A 21,836-nucleotide genomic window follows, 5' to 3' on the forward strand; every position below is an offset into this window, starting at 1 on the left:
ATAGAGATGAGAATGATGTCATGTGACCTCCCAGAATCCTTCTCACCTCTCCGGTCAGCAGGTAGATGATCTCCAGGGTGAGGTTTAGTATCCTCTCAGTCATGTGACTCCGGTCCTCCTCCATCCTCATTGGTCATGTGATCTATACAGGTTTCCTGTAGACCAATAATTGATAACAGAATGATCTTGACTGTACTGGTTGTACAATATTGGGAGGGGGGATACTAATTTAGCGTTTCTTATGTTTTCAGGGTCCAGCAGCCTCTAACCCTTTGGACTTAATATCTAAATAAAATCCTATCCTTCACACTTTTCCAAAATTGAGAATGTTCCGGCCCCGGAAGTGGGGGAATGTTCTGCCCCTGAAGGGGTTAATCTGGGTTCCCACACTATATATGTGTGTATCATCATCTGCTGGAGATAAAAGACATCACAGTGACTATGGAGGAAGAGGACGGACATGACGGTGGAGGACAGACATGACAATGGAGGAATAGGATGAGCGTGACTATGGAAGAGGACAGACACGACAATGGAGGAAGAGGATGGACGGGATGATGGTGGAAGAGAATGGACGGAACGATGGAGGAAGAGGACTAACGGAACGATGGAGGAAGAGGATGGACATGACAATGAAGGAAGAGGACGGATGTGATGATGGAGGAAGAGGACTGACATGATGGAGGGTTACTGCGTGCAAATATAAAATCAGATCTTATTACCTCATCTGCTGCCACTTCCAGCAATGTCTCCTCTCTACTTCCTCCCAACTCACTCTCACCTGGAAATTCCTGTCTGTCCCTGACATCACTTCCTGTCTACCATAGAGACTTCCCATCTGGGTAGAGGTGATATCTCCACCTTGTGGAGCTCAGAGGAACTGCAGGCCGTAGAAACGTAAGATGATATAAAGGCAAAGGTCTCCAAACTCAAAACAAAGGGCCATTTTACTGTCCTTCAGAACTTAGGGCGGCCGGACCGTGACCATCGGGAGTAAAAAACGTCCTGGCGTCAGTGGAAGTAAACAATGCCCCATCTTTGGTGTCAATTAGAGGAATTTTCCCCCTTTGAGAGGAATTGCTTCCCATCGTTGGTCTCATTGGGAGGAGTTTTTGCCCCATCGTTGGTCTCATTGGGAGGAGTTGTGCCCCATCTTTGGTCTCATTGGGAGGAGTTGTGCCCCATCGTTGGTCTCATTGGGAGTAGTTGTGCCCCATCGTTGGTGTCATTGGGAGGAGTTGTGCCCCATCTTTGGTCTCATTGGGAGGAGTTGTGCCCCATCGTTGGTCTCATTGGGAGGAGTTGTGCCCCATCTTTGGTCTCATTGGGAGGAGTTGAGCCGCATCGTTGGCCTCATTGGGAGGAATTGTGCCCCATCGTTGGTCTCATTGGGAGGAGTTTTGCCCCATCGTTGGTCTCATTGGGAGGAGTTGTGGCCCATCGTTGGTCTCATTGGAAGGAATTGTGTCCCATCGTAGGTCTCATTAGGAGGAATTGTGCCCCATCGTTGGCCTCATTGGGAGGAGTTGTGCCCCATCGTTGGTCTCATTGGGAGGAGTTGTGCCCCATCGTTGGTCTCATTGGGAGGGGTTGTGCCCCATCGTTGGCCTCATTGGGAGGAGTTGTGCCCAATCGTTGGTCTCATTGGGAGGGGTTGTGCCCCATCGTTGGTCTCATTGGGAGGAGTTATGCCCCATCGTTGGTCTCATTGGGAGGAGTTGTGCCCCATCGTTGATCTCATTGGGAGGAGTTGTGCCCCATCGTTGGTTTCATTGGGAGGAATTGTGCCCCATCCTTGGTCTCATTGGGAGGAATTGTGCCCCATCTTACATATAGTTACATAGTTAGTATGGCTGAAAAAAGACAAAATCCCAATCCTATACCCACAGTTGATCCTGAGGAAGGTAAAAAAAACCCAGCAAAGCATGATCCAATCTGCTCCTGTAGGGGAAAAATTCCTTCCTGATCCCCTGAGAGGCAATCGGATATTCCCTATAAATGTTATATCCAGTTATATTCTGTGTATCCAAGAAAGAATCCAGGACTTTCCTACAGCAATCCACTGAGCTGGCCACAACCAACTCTTGAGGGAGTCTATTCCACAGTCTCACAGCTCTCACTGTGAAGAAACCTTTCTGTGTTTGGAGATTACATTTCTTTTCCTCTAAACGTAGAGAGCGCCCCCTTATCCTCTGTGATGACCTCAGGGGGAAGAACTACACCGAGTTCACTATATGAACCACTGATGTATTTATACATGAAGATCATATCCCCCTTATGTATTATATATGGTGATCATTTTTATTATTATACAGTATTTATATAGCGCCAAAGGGTTTGCTCAGCGCTGTACAGTAGCAAGGGGGACAGAACATGAGACAAGACAGTAACAATACAATACACGAGGGGTTCGAGGGCCCTGCTCTTTCGAGCTTACAATCTAGGTTTATCCCCCTTATGTATTATATATGGAGATCATATCCCCCTTATGTATTATACATGGTGATCATATCCCCCCCCCCCTTATGTATTATACATGGTGATCATATCCCCCATATGTATTTTACACTGAGATCATATCCCCCCCCCCTTTTCTATTATACATGGAGATCATATCCCCCCTTATGTATTATACATGGAGATCATATCCCCCCTTATGTATTATACACGGAGATCATATCCCCCTTATGTATTATACACGGAGATCATATCCCCCTTCTGTATTATACACGGAGATCATATCCCCCTTATGTATTATACCTGGAGATCATATCCCCCTTATGTATTATACCTGGAGATCATATCCCCCTTATGTATTATACATGAAGATCATATCCCCCCTTATGTATTATACATGGAGATCATATCCCCCCTTATGTATTATACACGGAGATCATATCCCCCTTATGTATTATACATGGAGATCATATCCCCCCTTATGTATTATACATGGAGATCATACCCCCCCTTATGTATTATACATGGAGGTCATATCCCCCTTATGTATTATACATGGAGATCATATCCCCCTTATGTATTATACATGGAGATCATATCCCCCTTATGTATTATACATGAAGATCATATCCCCCTTATGTATTATACACGGAGATCATATCCCCCCTTATGTATTATACATGGAGATCATATCCCCCTTATGTATTATACATGGAGATCATATCCCCCTTATGTATTATACATGGAGATCATATCCCCCTTATGTATTATACATGGTGATCATATCCCCCCTTAATCTCCTCTTCTCAGTAGAGAATACATTCAGTCCCTCTAATCTTTCCTCATAGCTGAGCTCCTCCATGCCTCGTATCAGTTTAGTTGCCCTTCTCTGTACTTTCTCCAGTTCCCCAATGTTCTTTTTGTGAATTGGAGCTCAAAACTGAACTGCATATTCCAGATGAGGTGTTACTAATGATTTGTACCCGGGGGAGAGTGGGGGGTAATATGATATCTCTCTCTCTGGAGTCTATACCTCTCCTAATACAAGAGAGGATTTTGCTTGCTTTAGAACCCGCAGCTTGGCATTGCTGCCATTATTAAGCTTGTGATCTACCAGAGCCCCCAGGATCCTTCTCCACCATCGACTCCCCCAGATCCTTTTCCACCATTGACCCCCCCAGATCCTTCTCCACCATTGACCCCCCCAGATCCTTCTCCGCCATTGACCCCCCAGATCCTTCTCCACCATTGACCCCCCAGATCCTTCTCCACCATCGCCCCCCCCGGATCCTTCTCCACCATCGACCCCCCCCAGATCCTTCTCCACCATTGACCCCCCAGATCCTTCTCCACCATTGACCCCCCCAGATCGTTCTCCACCATTGGCCCCCCCAGTTGTACCCCCCCTAGTATGTATAATGCATGCATATTCTTAGCCCCCAAGTGCAGAACCTTACATTTATCAACATTAAACCTCATTGGCCCCATAGTCCCCCAATTACACAGAGCATTGAGGCCGGCTTGTAAATTGGAGACATCCTGTAAGGACGTTATTCCACTGCACAGCTTGGTGTCATCTGCAAAGACTGAAATGGGATTTATAATCCCAGACCCTATATTGTTTATAAGTATATTAAAAGGTAAGGGTCCCAACACTGAACCTTGGGGTACCCCACTAATAACACTGAACCTTGGGGTACCCCATTAATCACACTAAACCCTGGGGTACCCCACTAATAACAATGAACCTTGGGGTACCCCACTAATAACACTGAACCTTGGGGTACCCAACTAATCACACTGAACATTGGGGTACACTACTAATAACACTGAACCTTGGAGTGCCCCACTAATAACACTGAACCCTGGGGTACACCACTAATAACACTGAACCCTGGAGCACCCCACTAATAACATTAAACCCTGGGGTACACCACTAATAACAATGAACCTTGCGGTACACCACTAATAACACTAAACCCTGGGGTACACCACTAATAACAATGAACCTTGGGGTACACCACTAATAACACTGAACATTCGGGTACCCCACTGATGACCCCAGACCATTCAGAGTATGAATCATTAACCACTACTCTCTGAATATGATCTATTAGCCAGTTTTTTATCCATTTACATTAAAAAATTTTCCTAGCCCGCAGACTTTACCTTACACATTAGCCGTGTGTGGGGAACTGTGTCAAACGCTTTTGCAAAATCCAAGTATACCACGTCCACCGCCACCCCTCTGTCCAAGTATACCACATGCACCGCCACCCCTCTGTCCAAGTATACCACGTGCACCGCCACCCCTCTGTTCAAGTATACCACATCCACCGCCACCCCTCTGTCCAAGTATACCACGTGCACTGCCACCCCTCTGTTCAAGTATACCACGCCCACCGCCACCCCTCTGTCCAGGTATACCATGTGCACCGCCACCCCTCTTTCCAAGTATACCACGTGCACCGCCACCCCTCTGTCCAGGTATACCAAATCCACCACCACCCCTCTGTCCAGGTATACCAAATCCACCGCCACCCCTCTGTCCAAGTATACCACGTCCACCGCCACCCCTTTGTCCAAGTATACCACATCCACAGCCACCCCTCTGTCCAAGAATACCACGTCCACAGCCACCACTCTGTCCAAGTATACCACGTCCACCGCCACCCCTCTGTCCAAGTATACCACGTCCACCGCTACCCCTCTGTCCAAGTATACCACATCCACAGCCACCCCTTCTGTCTTTCATGAATCCATGCTGTTGTCTGTTGCTTAACATATTTTTTTCCAGCAAGAACTCCTCTATGTGGTCTTTCATTGAACTCTCCAGTATCTTCCCAACTATAGAAGTTACACTAACAGGTCTATAATTACTTGGGAAAGATTTTGACCCCTTTTTAAATATTGGCCCCACATTGACCTTACACCAATCCAGTGGTACTATGCCAGTCATTAACGAGTCCCTAAAAATGAGAAACAATGGCTGTGAAATGACAGAGCTGAATTCTTTTAGGCCCCATGGGTGTATGTAATCCGGTCCAGGGGCTTTATTCACCTTTATTCTGTCTAAATATTTCTGGATCCTATCAATTGTGAGCCAATGTGGATCATCTGGAGCTGTGTCAGTTCCACGCCCATTATGGACAAGAGCCCCCTCCATGCTCCTTTTTATACACAGAGCTGAAGAAGGGATTTCATATGTTGGCCTTCTCTTTGCCCCCAGTCACCAACTCTAGATGATTCTGTAAAGGGCCTACATGCTTGGACTGGACCTTTCTACTGTCCATATATTGGAAGAATTTTTTGGGGTTGGTCCTGCTATCTTTTGCAATCTGTCGTTCGTTTTCAATTTTTGCTGCCTTTATTTCCTTTTTGCATATTCTGTTTTATTCTTTATAATGTTTGGTTGTTGTCCCTGCCTCACCCTCTGTTTCGGCTCCTGCTCCGTTTCCTGCTGCACCACCTTCCGCTGTTCCTCCAGTGGAACACAGTCTTTCGAAACTCCAGCTGCCTCCACCACCTCACTTCCCTGGTGATCCCAAAGCTTGTTGGGGCTTCATCAATCAGTGCTCAATTCACTTCGAGCTAGCAGCCCACCATTTTTCTACTGACCATTCCAAGGTGGCGTACATAATTTCCCTCCTTTCTGGTGAAGCACTGGCTTGGGCTTCGCCACTGTGGGAGCGTCAAGATCCAACTATTTGCAGCCTCTCAGCCTTCCTGCAAGCTTTCTGTAAAACCTTCGATGTGCCCGGCAGGACTTCTTCTGCTGCAGGAGCTCTTCTTTGGCTTCATCAAGGTAGCATGATTGTTGGACAGTATGCAGTTCAGTTTCGCACCTTAGCTTTGGAACTTGCATGGAATAATGAGGCTCTTTCTGCAACCCGTTGGCAGGGTCTAGCAAACCGTATTAAGGACCAACTAGCTGGAAGAACCATACCCACCAACCTGGATGACTTGATTGCTCTTAGCATCCAAGTCGATATCCGCTTCCAGGAGCAAGATCTGGAAAGGGCTTGTCCTCGTCACCCCCCAGTGGGTTCATTTGCTCCTGTTTTCCAGAAAGCCCCTGATCAACTGACCTCTGCAACCATACCAACATCTGAAGAGCCTATGCAGGAAGGCCGATCACGCCTCACTCCACAAGAGCGATCGTGTCGCCTAAAATTTGGTCTATGTCTTTACTGTGGGGCTGAAGGTCATATAATTAAGTCCTGTTCTGTCTGTCCGGGAAACTCAGGTCTAGGTCACGCTAAGGGAGGTGATCTAGACCAGAACCTGAACTCCACCACCTTCCCTCAATTTATCATACCTGTCTACATTCATTGGGCCCTGAACTCGTACCAGGTTTCTGCTTATGTGGACTCTGGGGCAGCTGGGAACTTCATCTAGCAATCTTTGGCCACTGAATTGGGCATTCCTCTTGTCCCCTTGATGACACCCCAATCAGTATCTACAGTAGATGGCTCTACCTTGGCCTTAGGACCTCTATGCTTCAAAACCACCTCTATAACTATGCATGTTGGCGCCCTTCATTGTGAGGAAATCTCCTTCCTGATCTTCCCTAAGTCTTCAAGTCCCATCATTCTTGGACTTCCATGGTTGCAGAAACACTCACCCAATCTTGACTGGAAATATGGCCAAGTATTGTCTTGGGGGTCAAAATGCAATCGGACTTGTCTCCTTAAAGTGCTCCCACCTCGCACTGTACCTGTGGCTGAGGCCACCACCTCTTTGATGCTCCCTCAACATTGCCAGGCCTTCCAAGATGTTTTTTGTAGCAAAGCTGCTCCCCTACCTACTCCTATTGAAGGCCCCCTTCTGGTGCTGTCCACCTCTAGTTCCTTACCCTCTTTTCTGCCCAAACCATCAGTCCCTTTACATACTGTGCAGCTCAGAGCTCATATTTCACTACTTTCTGGATGGGTGGAGGCCCCAACATCTGTGACCTCTGTACCATCTGAGTTCCTAGCTTCATGTGCCCTGCCTGCTGAGACCCCAAAACTCCCTTCAGCTGCTTTGGTTTCCACATTAGTAGCTACTGTGCCTTCTGTCCACTGTCCCGCCCCCATACACCCTACTGTGCCCTCTGTCCCCTGTTCTGCCCCCATACACCCTACAGTGCCCTCTGTCCCCTGTATTACCCCAGGTTCCTGTTCTGCACAGCCTGTCTTGCCCACTGTACAAATCAAAGCCTTCACCCCTACTCCTGTGTCCTCCCTGGCAGCCTCCTAACCAGACCCTTCATCCTGGTTATTGGTGTCTGCTTCAGCTCAGCTTCCTGTCTTATGTTCTCCCATTCTTACCCCTTCTGAGGCAAATGTTTCCAGGAACTTACATCTGTCAGCTTCCAAGTACAAAGTAGCTGCAGATTGTCATCGACAGGTGAGTGCCAAATTTTTTCTCTGGTGACAAGGTTTGGCTCTCTACCAAGAATATCCATCTACAAGTACCCTCTATGAAATATGCTCCTCATTTTATTGGTCCATTTACCATCCTTTGCCAGGTCAATCCTGTTGCTTTCAAACTTCGCCTCCCTTCACATCTGAGAATCTCTAATGTTTTCCATGTTTCTCTTCTGAGACCGTACATCATAAACAGGTTTTCCCATCCTCATCGTTATCCTTCCCCAAGAAGGATCAGTATGAAGTCAAGCAAATAATGGATTACAAATTCATCAGAGGGAAGCTCTTGTATCTAATTGACTGTAAGGGATTTGGTCCTGAGGAGAGGTGTTGGATTCCTTCTACTGCTGTTTCTGCACATCGTCTGGTGGAATTTTTTTCATCAGAAGTTTCCTCTTAAGCCTGGCCCTAAAAAAGTGAGGAGACCTCGTAAGAGGGGGGTACTGTCACCAGTTAGCCTGCAGGTTCTTGTTTGTGTTCTTACCTCCTTGCTGCACTGCTGTTCCTGATCCCTTTCACATGTGTGTTTGTCTGTGCTCATCTATGGGCATTGTCTGCTGTTCTCTGGGTTTTATATTCTTTCCTTCCATCACTTCCTGGCCCGCCTCCTTGTTTGCCTGTCTATGTATATAAGATGTGCTCAGACTAGGCAACTTTGCCTGAGCAACTTCCTAGTTGTCGGAGCTCCTGTGTGTTGCTACTGCCTTATCCTGCATTGACTACTCGTGTACCGACCCTGGCTTCATTCTCTGACTGTGCTTGTTTTCCGCCCGTCCTGACCTTGGCTAGTCTATCGGATTTCCGTTTGTCTCCTCCCATTGTACTCTGCTCCCGTGAGCAGTCTCCTCATCCTCAGCTGGGTGTATCCGGGGGCCGCGACCTGGTCCCAGCTTGCTGCAAGTCCATCCCCACCATCAGGGGCTCTATTGAAGGAGCAGGCTGGGGCTTAGACTCCGCACCCTGGAGAATCCCAAGTTGACTATCTACAAGGGCTCACTATCACAGGTGCTATTGTCACGGATATGATAAGAGACTTCATTGACGAAGTTGGCCTCACTTGCATCTCCAGCCCAGGCCCCACTGAAGGTGGATAAGGTGGTGCCAAAGGACAGGAGGAACACAAATGTTGGCAGGTGTTGATAGCAGATCTTGCAGCCAGAGATGTAGACTCGAAGGTCAAGCAGGCAGGGCATCAGGTCAGGAACAAAGACCATGCAGGGAAGACCAGCCGAGGTTTAAGGAGTACTCTTCGGGAATCGCAGAGTCTTGATGCGTGGCTAGTTGGAGATCCCAGCAGTCTTGAAGTAGGAACACACTGGAACAACTGGATGATGAACAGCCAGACACTCAGGGATAATGTGGACCCAAATTGGAGACAAAAGCATAGTCAGAGGGGCAGCCCGGGGCAGCAACCAGGTACAGAAGCATCAAGCAGAGACATGGTCAAGAGTAAGCCAAGGTCAGAAACCAATGAGCAGAAGCATAAACAGGATCCAAAGGTCAGGTCAATAACAAGCCGGGCCAGCGACGAATATAATCCAGGATGCAAGCAGGACACATGGGAATAGCTGAAGACCAGTCAGAACTGAAAGTGAGCAAGAGTATCTCTTAAATAGCCCGTCTGACACCAACAGGAACTGTGGACAATCTCCCGTGTGCACGCACGCGTGTGCACTCATTCCTGTGCATGTGTGTGCGTCTATGGCCAATTCTGAGAGCAATCCAATCCCAATGTCTCACAGTAGTTTCCTGCCATTTATACAATGGGTCATCTGCTTGAACTGATATTCTTAGTTAGCCCTCTGACCTAAGTCCTCACTATAATGGACTCTTTGATGCTTATCTCAAAGCACAGTCCTGAAGATTAAGTGCTTGCAGGCTGGTATATGTATGGTGGGTATGGTATGGTGGGGTTTGTTATGTTATGGTATGGTGGGGTATGGTATGGTATGTTGGGGTATGGTATGGTGGGGCATGGTATGGTATGGTGGGGTGTGGTATGGTATGGTATGGTGGGGTATGGTATGGTATGTTTTGGTATAGTATGGTGGGGTATGGTATGGTAAGGTATGTTTTGGTATGGTATGATATGGTGGGGTATGGTATGGTATGATGGGGTATGGTATGGTGGGGTATGGTATGGTGGGGTATGGTATGGTGGGGTATGGTATGATGGGGTATGGTATGGTGGGGTATGGTATGGTATGGTGGGGTATGGTATGTTGAGGTATGGTATGATGGGGTATGGTATGGTGGGGTATGGTATGATGGGGTATGGTATGTTGGAGTATGGTATGATGGGGTATGGTATGGTGGGGTATGGTATAGTAAGGTATGTTTTGGTATTGTATTGTATGTTGGGGTATGCTATGGTATGGTGGGGTATGGTATGTTGGGGTATGGTATGGTGGGGTATGGTATGTTGGGGTATGGTTTGATGGGGTGTGGTATGCTGGGGTATGTAGCAAACTAGCTCATCAGAGTTGGACACAGAGTTCCCCTTTTCCTTTTCTTTTTATTGGAAGTATTCCTCAGTCCTACAGTCCCTACCCCCTCCCTTCCTGAGAGGCAAACGTTATATCCTGACAGATGGGGGGGTCAACCCAAGTTAAGGCATCCTCAGACCGGTGCCAGGCAGTCTGCGAAAGTGTAACCTTTCTCACCTAAAATCATGATAAGGCCAGCTCATCAGAGCATTAGGAAGCACTGATCCCAGACCTTGTGTAGGCTCACCCATCATAAAACAGATAAGGCAGCTTCTCCCCGGACTTGAAAGAAGTTGAAACCTCACAGAACCTAACAGTAAAGATGTCAGAATGAAATGAACATTCCTCAAGTCAGGTTTTTTTCCCCTATGTTTCATGTCATGGATTATGACAGATGTTGGTTCTAATTCAGAGTTCTCCTGACCCCTCCCAAAACAGCGTAATGGCCAGTATTCAGAGCCACCCCCCCCCCCCTTGCAGGGGGATTTTTAAAAAGAGACAGGCTGGCAAGCCTGAGAGAAGAAACACACATCTCCTAAGCTTAACATCGAACGAGGAGATCAAAGAACCTTCCTGCTCTGCACTTAGATCTACAAACCAAGGCATGCTGGCAAGTAACCTAACCCTTTAACTTCCTTCCTATTATCTCTTTGCTGTATCTTTATATACATATATATATATTTTCGTGACATCTCTTTGTAAATATTTTATTGCACCTGTTTGACTCTTTTAGTAATAAATCTTTCTTTCTGAAAGTGTTAAACTGTTTTTAAGCGCTTACTTGCAATTCACGAATTCCTGCCTTTTGAAGAGACGCTACTGTGTTTGTTTAATTCTCTGCTCAATCGGCCTGCGGGGTTCGCATTGGACAGGCGACTTTTCAATCATTATAGTGTATATTTGATAACGGCAGTTTCCCAGTCTCTGACAAAAGTGGTGGCGGCAGTAGAGAGTTAGTTGCGTAATTAACCCGACCCAGTAACAAGCGCATTCAGGCTGCAGGCACCGATTGTAGCCCATTAGCTGGACAATCGCTGTGCAGGGTGCAGTTGGGTGGGGCCTTGATACGCGCGTCACACCGCGGTTTTAGATCGGCCGGTCCTTCGGTCACGAGTTGGTGAGAAGGTCTGGGGTCTGACGCTGCGGGCGTGACGTATTATTGTTGGTTGCGGTTGTGCGATTGTCACATGGTGGCGGCGACCGTGCGATTGTGACAGGGTATGGTATGGTGGGGTATGGTATGGTGGAGTATGGTATGTTGGGGTATGGTTTGATGGGGTATGGTTTGATGGGGTATGGTATGCTGGGGTATGGAATGGTGGGGTATGGTATGTTGGGGTATGGTATGGTGGGGTATGGTGTGGTATGGTATGGTGTGGTATGGTATGGTGGGGTATGGTATGTTGGGGTATGGTATGGTGGGGTATGGAATGGTGGGGTATGGTATGGTGGGGTATGGTATGTTGGGGTATGGTATGTTGGGGTATGGTATGGTGGGGTATGGTATGGTATGGTGGGGTATGGTATGTTGGGGTATGGTATGGTGGGGTCTGGGTTAAATGCTTGCCCATTTCCAGGAGTGCTGAGTCAGTGAAGAGGCAATAGGCATGCACTTTCGAACATTAGATCTACATGAAGACTGTTGAGGAAATAGTGTTGGGGAATGTGGCGCACTCCGAGGTGTTACCAATCTCTGAACAATAGTGCAAATGTTGGTGAAAACCAGAAACAACACAAGGCCGGGATTATACTAGGAGAAACATCTCAAGGATACAGTTCCTTTGAGCTCCACAAGGTGTGATCTCACCTATACAGAGACAGAAAGTCTCTATGATAGATGTCTACAATCAGGAAGTGATGCCAGGGTCAGACAGGAAGTGATGTCAGGTATAATTAAAAAGTTCCGGGTGAGAGGTGAGTCGGGAGGAAGTAGGAGACATTGCTGGAAGTGGCAGCAGAGGAGGTAATAAGATCTTATTTTATATGTCAACTTAGTAACCCCCCCGTCATGCCCGTCCTCTTCCCCCCCGTCATGCCCGTCCTCTTCCCCCCCGGCATGTCTGTCCTCTTCCTCCATCTTCACATCCGTCCTCTTCCCCCCCGTCATGCCTGTCCTCATCCTCCACCGTCACGTCCGTCCTCATCCTCCACCGTCACGTCCGTCCTCATCCTCCACCGTCACGTCCGTCCTCTAACTCCACCGTCACGCCCGTCCTCTTCCTCCACCGTCACGTCCATCCTCTTCCTCCATAGTCACTGTGACGTCTTTTATCTCCAGCAGATGATGATACACACATATATAGTGAGGGAACCCAGATTAACCCCTTCAGGGGCAGAACATTCCCCCACTTCCGTACCGGAACATTCTCCTCATTGTGGAGATGTTGCCTTCTCACCTCATTAGTCTATACCAGGGGTCTCCAAACTGTGGCCCTTTGATTGTCTTTATCCGGCCCTTGGGGAACTATTCCTTCCACTGACACTAGAGATGGGGAACTAATTTTTCCACTGGCACCAAATATGGGACTTTATTCCTCCCAATGACACCAACGATGGGGCATTCTACCTCTCACCCATACCAACGATGGGTCATTCTACCTCCCACCCATACTAACGATGGGGCATTATACCTCCCACCCGTACGAACGATGGGTCATTCTACCTCCCACCCGTACCAGCGATGGGTCATTCTACCTCCCACCCGTACCAACGATGGGTCATTCTACCTCCCACCCGTACCAACGATGGGTCATTCTACCTCCCACCCGTACCAACGATGGGGCATTCTACCTCCCACCCGTACCAACGATGGGGCATTCTACCTCCCACCCGTACCAACGATGGGGCATTCTACCTCCCACCCGTACCAACGATGGGGCATTCTACCTCCCACCCGTACCAACGATGGGGCATTCTACCTCCCACCCGTACCAACGATGGGGCATTCTACCTCCCACCCGTACCAACGATGGGGCATTCTACCTCCCACCCGTACCAACGATGGGGCATTCTACCTCCCACCCATACTAAAGATGGGGCATTATACTTCCCACCCATACCAACGATGGTGTAATTTCTTTCACTCCCACTGACCACCAGGCAAGTTTACAACCCTCCAATGCCAGAGTATTTTCTACTCCCATTGGCCACGTTCCGGCCCCCCTAAAGTTTGATGGCAAATAAACTGGACCTTTGTTTTGAAAGTTTGAAAACCCCCGATCTATACTAATGGATTATACCAATTTTGTATGTGGGGGGTATAGGGGGTTATTTAGACAAAAAGGGAACATTTTTCAGTGTTTTTAGTTTTGGCAGGAGATCAAAAACAAAGTAAAAATAAACAGCTCAAAATTAAATAGACTTTATATAACCCCCATATTGTCCCCCTCCCCCCCATACACCCCCATCCTAATATTGTACAACCAGTACAGTCCAGATCATTCTCTGTTATCAATTATTGGTCTACAGGAAACCTGTATAGATCACATGACCAATGAGGATGGAGGAGGACCACAGTCACATGACTGAGAGGATACTAAACCTCACCCTGGAGATCATCTACCTGCTGACCGGAGAGGTGAGGAGGATTCTGGGAGGTCACATGACATCACTCTCATCTCTATTAATAAAACACAGACCTGACCGGAGAGGTGAGGAGGATTCTGGGAGGTCACATGACATCACTCTCATCTCTATTAATAAAACAGACCTGACCGGAGAGGTGAGGAGGATTCTGGGAGGTCACATGACATCACTCTTATCTCTATTAATAAAACACAGACCTGACCGGAGAGGTGAGGAGGATTCTGGGAGGGTCTCATTATATTGATGTTCTTTCATTATAGAGTTTCCCTCCAGTAAAATTTGCCAACCATATGCCCATCACAGTGCCTCCACCAAACTCCATGAAACTCAAGAGACACAACATGCAGAAGATTCTAGAAGTCACCCAGAGGATGATGGAGCTGCTGACAGGAGAGGTGAGTGGTGCCGGGAATTCTGGGACATTCTCCAGTAACAGACAAGGGATGTGTCTGGATGGTGACTGTATCATTGTGTGTGTCAGGTTCCTATAAGGTGTCAGGGTGTCACTGTCTATTTCTCCATGGAGGAGTGGGAGTATTTAGAAGGACACAAGGACCTCTACAAGGACGTCATGATGGACAATCAGCCGCCCCTCACATCACCGGGTAAGAGGAGACTTTATTGGAAAGGAGAGAGCAGTACGGAGGGTCCACCTAGATCCCCCATCATCTGATAAACACATAGAAACAATGGATTCAGTCAGTGTGTGCCTTTCCTACAGATGGATCCAGTCATGGGAACCCAGCAGAGAGATGTCCCCGTCCTCTGTATTCCCGGGATCCCACACAGGAAGGTCACACCATCCCTCACCATCATCAGGTAGATGGATCCAGTCATGGGAACCCACCAGAGAGATATCCCCGTCCTCTGTATTCCCGGGATTCCACACAGGAAGGTCACACCATCCCTCACCATCATCAGGTAGATGGATCCAGTCATAAGAACCCACCAGAGAGGTGTCCCCATCCTCTGTATTCCCGGGATTCCACACAGGAAGGTCCCACCATCACTCACCATCATCAGGTAGGTGAGGAACAATCACTGGTAGCTGAGATTTATACAGTTTCAATGTAATAATGAATATTTTATTATTTAGAGTGGACACCTTGGGGATTATAATATTGTTGTGAAAGAAGAGTTTAAAGAGGAGGATGAGGAGTATGGAGTGATGGAGGAGTTTTCTGAAGGATGTAAGGACAAAATGAAGGAGCTACCTAATACCAGGAACCCACCAGAGAGATGTCCCCGTCCTCTGTATTCCCGGGATTCCACACAGGAAGGTCACACCATCCCTCACCATCATCAGGTAGGTGGAGTTGAGGGTCCTGAACATAAAGTGATGGAACACTCTGACATGTGGAGACGATGTGTGGACTCTACAAGATGAGATGTTCTATGTGATCTCACATCATAAATCCTTCTATGTTACAGATTATTATTATTATTATTATTATACAGTATTTATATAGTACCAAAGGGTTTGCTCTGCACTGTACAATAGCAAGGGGGACAGAATATTGGACAAGACAGTAGCAATACACTACACGAGGGGTTCGAGGGCCCTGTTCTTTCGAGCTTACAATCTAGGAGATGTTATTTTCTGCCATTCTGTTGGTTTAGGGTGAAGATCTGATGAACATGAAAGTTGAGGGTGAAGTAGAAGAGACGTATGTGAGGGATGATCAGCAATATACGGAGGAGGCTGGAATGAGGAGGACATTCATAGAGGAGGACACTCCTACAGAGATCAGCACAGGTGACCAGAATATATTCCTCTCTTATCTCTGCTCTGTTACTGCCCCCCCCCCCCAAGCCCCCATTGGTTCCTGCTCCTCTGACAAGGTGGTGTAAATGTAGAAGTGATCTGGGAGGACCAAAGGCCTTTTGAAGAGGGGAAGAGTCCCAGCTGCTTGGGGCATCCACAGAGAACATCTGCTCCCTCCTATCTCCCTGATCCAGATGGAATCTTGATGGAAGTGAACTCACCCTCTCCTATCTATTGATGATGTTTTTCTATTTTTCCAGGACCCGCCATGGAGAAACCCTCAAAGGATCGTCTCTCTTTACCTCCAGGTTGTAAAATGGAAGATGAGGACATCCCAGGAGATTGTGCCGGAGAAAAGACAATGAGCTCCACTATGGATGGTGGACTTCCAAGTGTGGAGAGACCATGGAAACCCTCTGACTCTGAGCACCCTCGTACTGTGGGGGATGGGGCCGGGATTCAGGGGGAGAAGACATTTTCCTATCCCGATCATGGAGAAAGTTTTAGCTCTGAATTAAGTCTTGCTGTAAATCAGAGATCTCACAGAGGAGAGAGGTCGTATTTCTGCACTGAGTGCGGGAAATGTTTTTCTCAAAAGTCCAATCTTTCTGTACACCAGAGATCTCACACGGGCGAGAAGCCTTATTCCTGCAATGAGTGTGGGAAATGTTTTTCACAAAAGTCCAATCTTAATACACATCAAAAATCTCACCGAGGGGAGAGCCCATATTCCTGTGCTGAGTGCGGGAAATGTTTTTCACAGAAGTCCCATCTTTATGTACATAAGAAATCTCACACTGGCGAGAAGCTACATTCCTGTTCTGAGTGCGGGAAATCTTTTCCTTATAAATCAGACCTTGTCATACATTATAGATCTCACACGGGCGAAAGACCATATTCCTGTCTTGAGTGCGGAAAAAGTTTTTCACAGAAGTACCTTCTTTCCAAACATCAGATATGCCACAGCGGTGAGAAGCCATTTTCCTGCCCGGAGTGCGGGAAATGTTATCCACGGAAATCAGAGCTTATCACACATCAAAGAACTCACACGGGAGAGAAGCCGTATTCTTGTGATGAGTGCGGGAAATGTTTTTCACAGAAGTCCCACCTTATTGTTCATCAGATATGCCACACAGGGGAGAAGCCGTATTCCTGCTTCGAGTGTGGGAAACGTTTTGCGTATAAATCTACTGTTGCCATGCATCAGAGGTCTCATACGGGGGACAAGCCCTATTCCTGCCCAGAGTGCGGGAAATGTTTCTCGTGGAAGTCCAATCTTTACAAGCATCAAAGATCTCACAGGTGTTAAAAGCCTTACAACTGCCTGCATGTTGGAAATGCAGTTCATGGACACCAGAACTGGCCGCATGTCAAGGATCTCATCCTGGAGTAATCTTGCATCCCCGGCTTTAGTGCGAGAAATGGTTTCTATGGATAGCAGAAGATGTTAGGCATCAGAGACTGTACACGGGGAAGAAGCCGAATTCCGGTCCTGAGTCGGGAAATGTTTTACATAGAAGTCTCGTCTTACCAAACATCTGGGAACCCACACAACCCTTTGTGGATTAGTGTGTCACAAGTGCGGGAAGTGTTTTCTATATGGATCATATGTTACTGTACATCAGGGATCTCACACGGGGAAGAAGCACACCTCACTAAATGTGTCGGTTCTGATCTTCATATAGCGCCCTCCTCGATCGATGCCAGAACAGGAACTCGATTAGAGCGGCGTGTGATTAGTTTGTTCTGTTCTGTGTTTCATTGGCTGCTTCCTCTGCTTTGGGGGGTTCTGGAAGATAGGGGGCAGGGAGAGTCAATCCCTGGGAGGATGGGGGCTGGGAGGGTGTATAAAAAGCATATGACCAAGCACCAGAGGAAACTTGTCCTGTAGGAGGAGAGATCTCAGCCTGGGGTCTGCTTCCCATGGGGTTAAAGTGGAACTTCCACTTTTGGGTGGAGCTCTACTTTAAGGAGGGCGCTCTCTACATTCCCAATATAAGAAACACTTCATCAGGAAATCAAATACCAAATCTGACAACGTTCTGTCTGGTAGAGCTTGCCAGGAGATTGGAGAAGGGGGGGTCAGTGTTGGTTGAGTTCTCACTGCCATCTAGGACAGTGGTCTCCAAAATGCGGCCCTTTGCTTTCTTGGGGCATTCTCCCCACCAGCAACAGTGGAGCATAGTTCCCGCCACTGACACCTACAATGGGGCACTATTCCTTCCACTGACACCAACAATGGGGCACTATTCCGTCCACTGACACCAACAATGGGGCACTATTCCTTCCACTGACACCAATGATGGGGCACTATTCTTCACACTGACAGAGATGATGGGGCACTATTCCTCCCACTGACACCAATAATGGGGCTCCATTCCTCGAGCTGACACCATTGATGGGGCATTATTCCTCCCACTGACACCAATGATAGGGCACTATTCCTCCCATTAATACCAATGATGGGACACTTTTCCTCCCATTGATACCAATGATGGGGAACTATTCCTCCCACTGACACCAATGATGGGGCACTATTCCTTCCACTGACATCAAAGATGGGGTACTATTCCTCCCACTGACACCAATGATGGGGCACTATTCCTCCCACTGACACCAATGATGGGGCAGTATTCCTCCCACTGACACCAATGATGGGGCACTATTCCTCCCACTGACACCAATGATGGGGAACTATTCCTCCCACTGACACCAATGATGGGAAACTGTTCCTCCCACTGACACCAATGATGGTAAACTATTCCCCCCACTGACACCAATGATGGGGCACTATTCCTCCCACTGACACCAATGATGGGGCTCCATTCCTCGAGCTGACACCATTGATGGGGCATTATTCCTCCCACTGACACCAATGATAGGGCACTATTCCTCCCATTAATACCAATGATAGGGCACTATTCCTCCCATTGATACCAATGATGGGGCACTATTCCTTCCACTGACACCAATGATGGGGCACTATTCCTCCTACTGACATCAATGATGGGGCACTATTCCTCCCACTGACACCAATGATGGGGCACTATTCCTCCCACTGACACCAATGATGAGGCAGTATTCCTCCCACTGACACCAATCATGGGGCACTATTCCTCCCACTGACACCAATGATGGGACACTATTCCTCCCATTGATACCAATGATGGGGCACTATTCCTCTCATTGATACCAATGATGGGACACTATTCCTCCCATTGATACCAATGATGGGGCACTATTCCTCCCACTGATACCAATGATGGGACACTCTTCCTTCCATTGATACCAATGATGGGTCACTATTCCTCCCACTGACACCAATGATGGGGAACTATTCCTCCCACTGACACCAATGATGGGACACTATTCCTCCCACTGATACCAATGATGGGGCACTATTCCTCCCAATGACACCAATGATGGGACACTATTCCTCCCATTGATACCAATGATGGGGCACTATTCCTCCCACTGACACCAATGATGGGGCACTATTCCTCCCATTGATACCAATGATGGGGCACTATTCCTCCCACTGACACCAATGATGGGGTACTATTCCTCCCACCGACACCAATGATGGGGCACTATTCCTCCCACCGACACCAATGATGGGGCACTATTCCTCCCACCGACACCAATGATGGGACACTATTCTTCCTACTGACACCAACAATGGGAAACTATTCCTCCATAGATACCAATTATGGAGCGCTATATCTCCCGTTAATACCAATGTTTTTGCATTGTTTACTCCTGATGCCAGAACATTTTTCTTCTCCCACTGGCCACAGTCTGGCCCCCCGAAAGTCTGAAGGACGGTAAACTAGCCCTTCTTTTATAAAGTCTGGAGACCCCGATCTAGGACATATCAACAATTTTCCAAAAAATCGGAAGAAAAAAAATGACAAAATGCCACAGGAGAGATCCGTCATTCAAAAGAAAGGAAAAACAAAAAACATTGGTGGATCCCCTTTTTGCGGTCAGGCAACTCCTTTCTACCTCCACACAGAGACGGTGGACGGTGTCATTCGGTACTCATTGGGGTATGCCATATGATCAGTGGTGTATTTTGGTTGTGTGCCACTGTGGGGGTGGAGAGAGAGGATTTCGGCACTCGCCCACTGGCCACTCCTAGAACCATGATCAGGAAAGCCCAACGTGTTCCTTCTGTGCCGTTCTCTGACAATGATCTGGAACCGAGACATGGCCTACCTGAGTATTGTTGCTGACCATGTCCGTCCCTCTATGACTCCAGTGTCCCCATCTTCTGATGGCTCCTTCCAGCAGGATAATGCACCACGTCACAAAGCTCCAATAATCTCCAACTAGTTTCTGGAACATGACATTGACAATCCATCCTGCCTTGTAACAATGTTTCAGGCTGTTGGTGGTGGTGTCATGATGAGGTGGATCCATCCTGCCTTGTATCCATAGTTCAGGCTGGTGGTTGTGGTGTCATGGTGTTGCACACTTTGGGCCCCTTAGTACCAGTTGAGCATTTTTTAAATGCCTGAGTATTGTTGCTGACCATGTCCACCCCTCTATGACTCCAGTGTCCCCATCTTCTGATGGCTCCTTCCAGCAGGATAATGCCCCATGTCAAAAAGCTCCAATCATCTCCAACTGGTTTCTTGAACATGACAATGAGGTCTCTGGACTCCAATGGCCTCCACAGTCACCAGATCTCCATCCAGTAGAGCACATTTGGGATGTGATGGAATGGGAGATTCCCATTATGGATGTGCAACCGACAAATCTGCAGCAACTGAGTGATGCTATCATGTCAATATGGACCAAAATCTCTGAGGAACGTTTCCAACACCTTGTTGGATCATCTCCAACTGGTTTCTGCGTCCATCCCTGTATGACTCCAGTGTCTCCATCTTCTGATGGCTCCTTCCAGCAGGATAATGCTCCATGTCACAAAGCTCACAACATCTCCAACTGGTTCCTTGAACATGACAATGAGGTCACTGGACTCCAATGGCCTCCACAATCACCAGATCTCAGCACACATCAATGAAGAAGAAAAATGGCTTATTTGCAAAATTTTATAATAGAAAAAAAGAAAAAGTTTTCAGTCTTTTTTCATTTGTTTAGCAAAAAACACGATCCAAGCAACAGCACGATCCTGTGCATATGACATCGAACAACCTCCCTTCCCATTCAACACCTCCTCCCACCCTTGGGCCCCGCAGCAGCCAATACGAGCTGCCATGGCCTTGGCTATATATTACTGTATACCTGGTGGCAAGGTTGGTAAATGTGTCCGTTGGAAAAAAAAAAGCTTTGAGGTGATTTCTTCAAAAGGTATTTATTAGTTATACAAAAGTAAAATAAATAAAAAAACATCAACACGTGTCGCGGCCATTTCATGTAGACGGGCCTAGGGGAATGATGAAGGCGATGAATGAGGATAAATGTCAAAAAAGTATCATTCTGGTAAAAAAAATATTGCTACTGTTAGTTTCAGCCACTCTTAAAATGTATGCAATACGTTGGGGCACCATTTTTTTGTTTTTTGTGATGTGTCAATAAATAAATGAAATGATATGAACTGATGGATAAATAAATGAATAAATGTCACTATACTGGGGCAGCGCAGTGGCTAAGTGGTCAGCACTTCTGCCTGGCAGCGCTGTGGTCTTTGGTTTGAATCCCGATCATGGTACCACCTGCCTGGAGTTTGCATGTTCCCCCCATGTGGGCTTCCTCCCACACTCCAAAGGCATTAATTTATTTATTACAGGTACTTCTATAGCGCCATCAATTTACACATATATTGTACATTCACATCAGTCCCCGCCCCTGAGGAGCGTACAATCTACAGTAAAGTCCCTAATTCACATTCATACATACACCTACTAGGGGCCAATTAACCTACCAGCATGTCTTTGGAGTGTGGGAGGAAACCAGAGTACACTCATGCAGGCACAGGAAGAAAACATGCAAACTCCAGGGAGCTGGTGCCGTGGTTGGAATTTGAACCAGCAACCCCAGTACTGCCTCTACCCTAGCCCATAAATCAGGCTTTTGGCTGCCCCAGCATACCTGTAAAGGTAAGAACAACAGACGTTCCCCTATCTTCCCTAGCCTATAAATCAGGCTTTTGGCTTCCCCAGCATA

General features: G+C 47.4%; 2 protein-coding genes across 2 annotated transcripts in view; one reads left to right on the plus strand and one right to left on the minus strand.

Annotated features, from left to right (window-relative positions):
• Window positions 1-21,836, minus strand: part of LOC149465009 (uncharacterized) — a 160,695-nt gene that overhangs the window by 40,701 nt on the left and 98,158 nt on the right. The window lies entirely within an intron of this gene.
• On the plus strand, window positions 12,263-21,267 carry LOC149465012 (uncharacterized). Its single transcript, XM_089673673.1, has 8 exons — window positions 12,263-12,317; window positions 13,823-13,931; window positions 14,200-14,334; window positions 14,421-14,544; window positions 14,661-14,962; window positions 15,036-15,245; window positions 15,560-15,695; window positions 15,965-21,267. Exons 2-8 carry the CDS (start codon window positions 13,848-13,850, stop codon window positions 17,011-17,013), a joined length of 2,040 nt encoding a protein of 679 aa, XP_089529799.1. The 5' UTR covers window positions 12,263-12,317; window positions 13,823-13,847; the 3' UTR covers window positions 17,014-21,267.

This window comes from Staurois parvus, unplaced genomic scaffold (genome assembly GCF_062004578.1).
Source record: "Staurois parvus isolate SC_StPar_1 unplaced genomic scaffold, SC_StPar_1.0 ptg000144l, whole genome shotgun sequence".
Taxonomy (NCBI): Eukaryota; Metazoa; Chordata; class Amphibia; order Anura; family Ranidae; genus Staurois; species Staurois parvus.

Bases quoted from the DNA above. Each gene is read 5' to 3' on its own strand.
- LOC149465012 (XM_089673673.1), top strand. From the start codon at position 13,848: ATGAGGATGGAGGAGGACCACAGTCACATGACTGAGAGGATACTAAAC. The intron at 14,335-14,420 runs GTGAGTGGTGCC...TGTGTGTGTCAG, and splicing joins TGGAGCTGCTGACAGGAGAG to GTTCCTATAAGGTGTCAGGG. The intron at 14,545-14,660 runs GTAAGAGGAGAC...CCTTTCCTACAG, and splicing joins GCCGCCCCTCACATCACCGG to ATGGATCCAGTCATGGGAAC.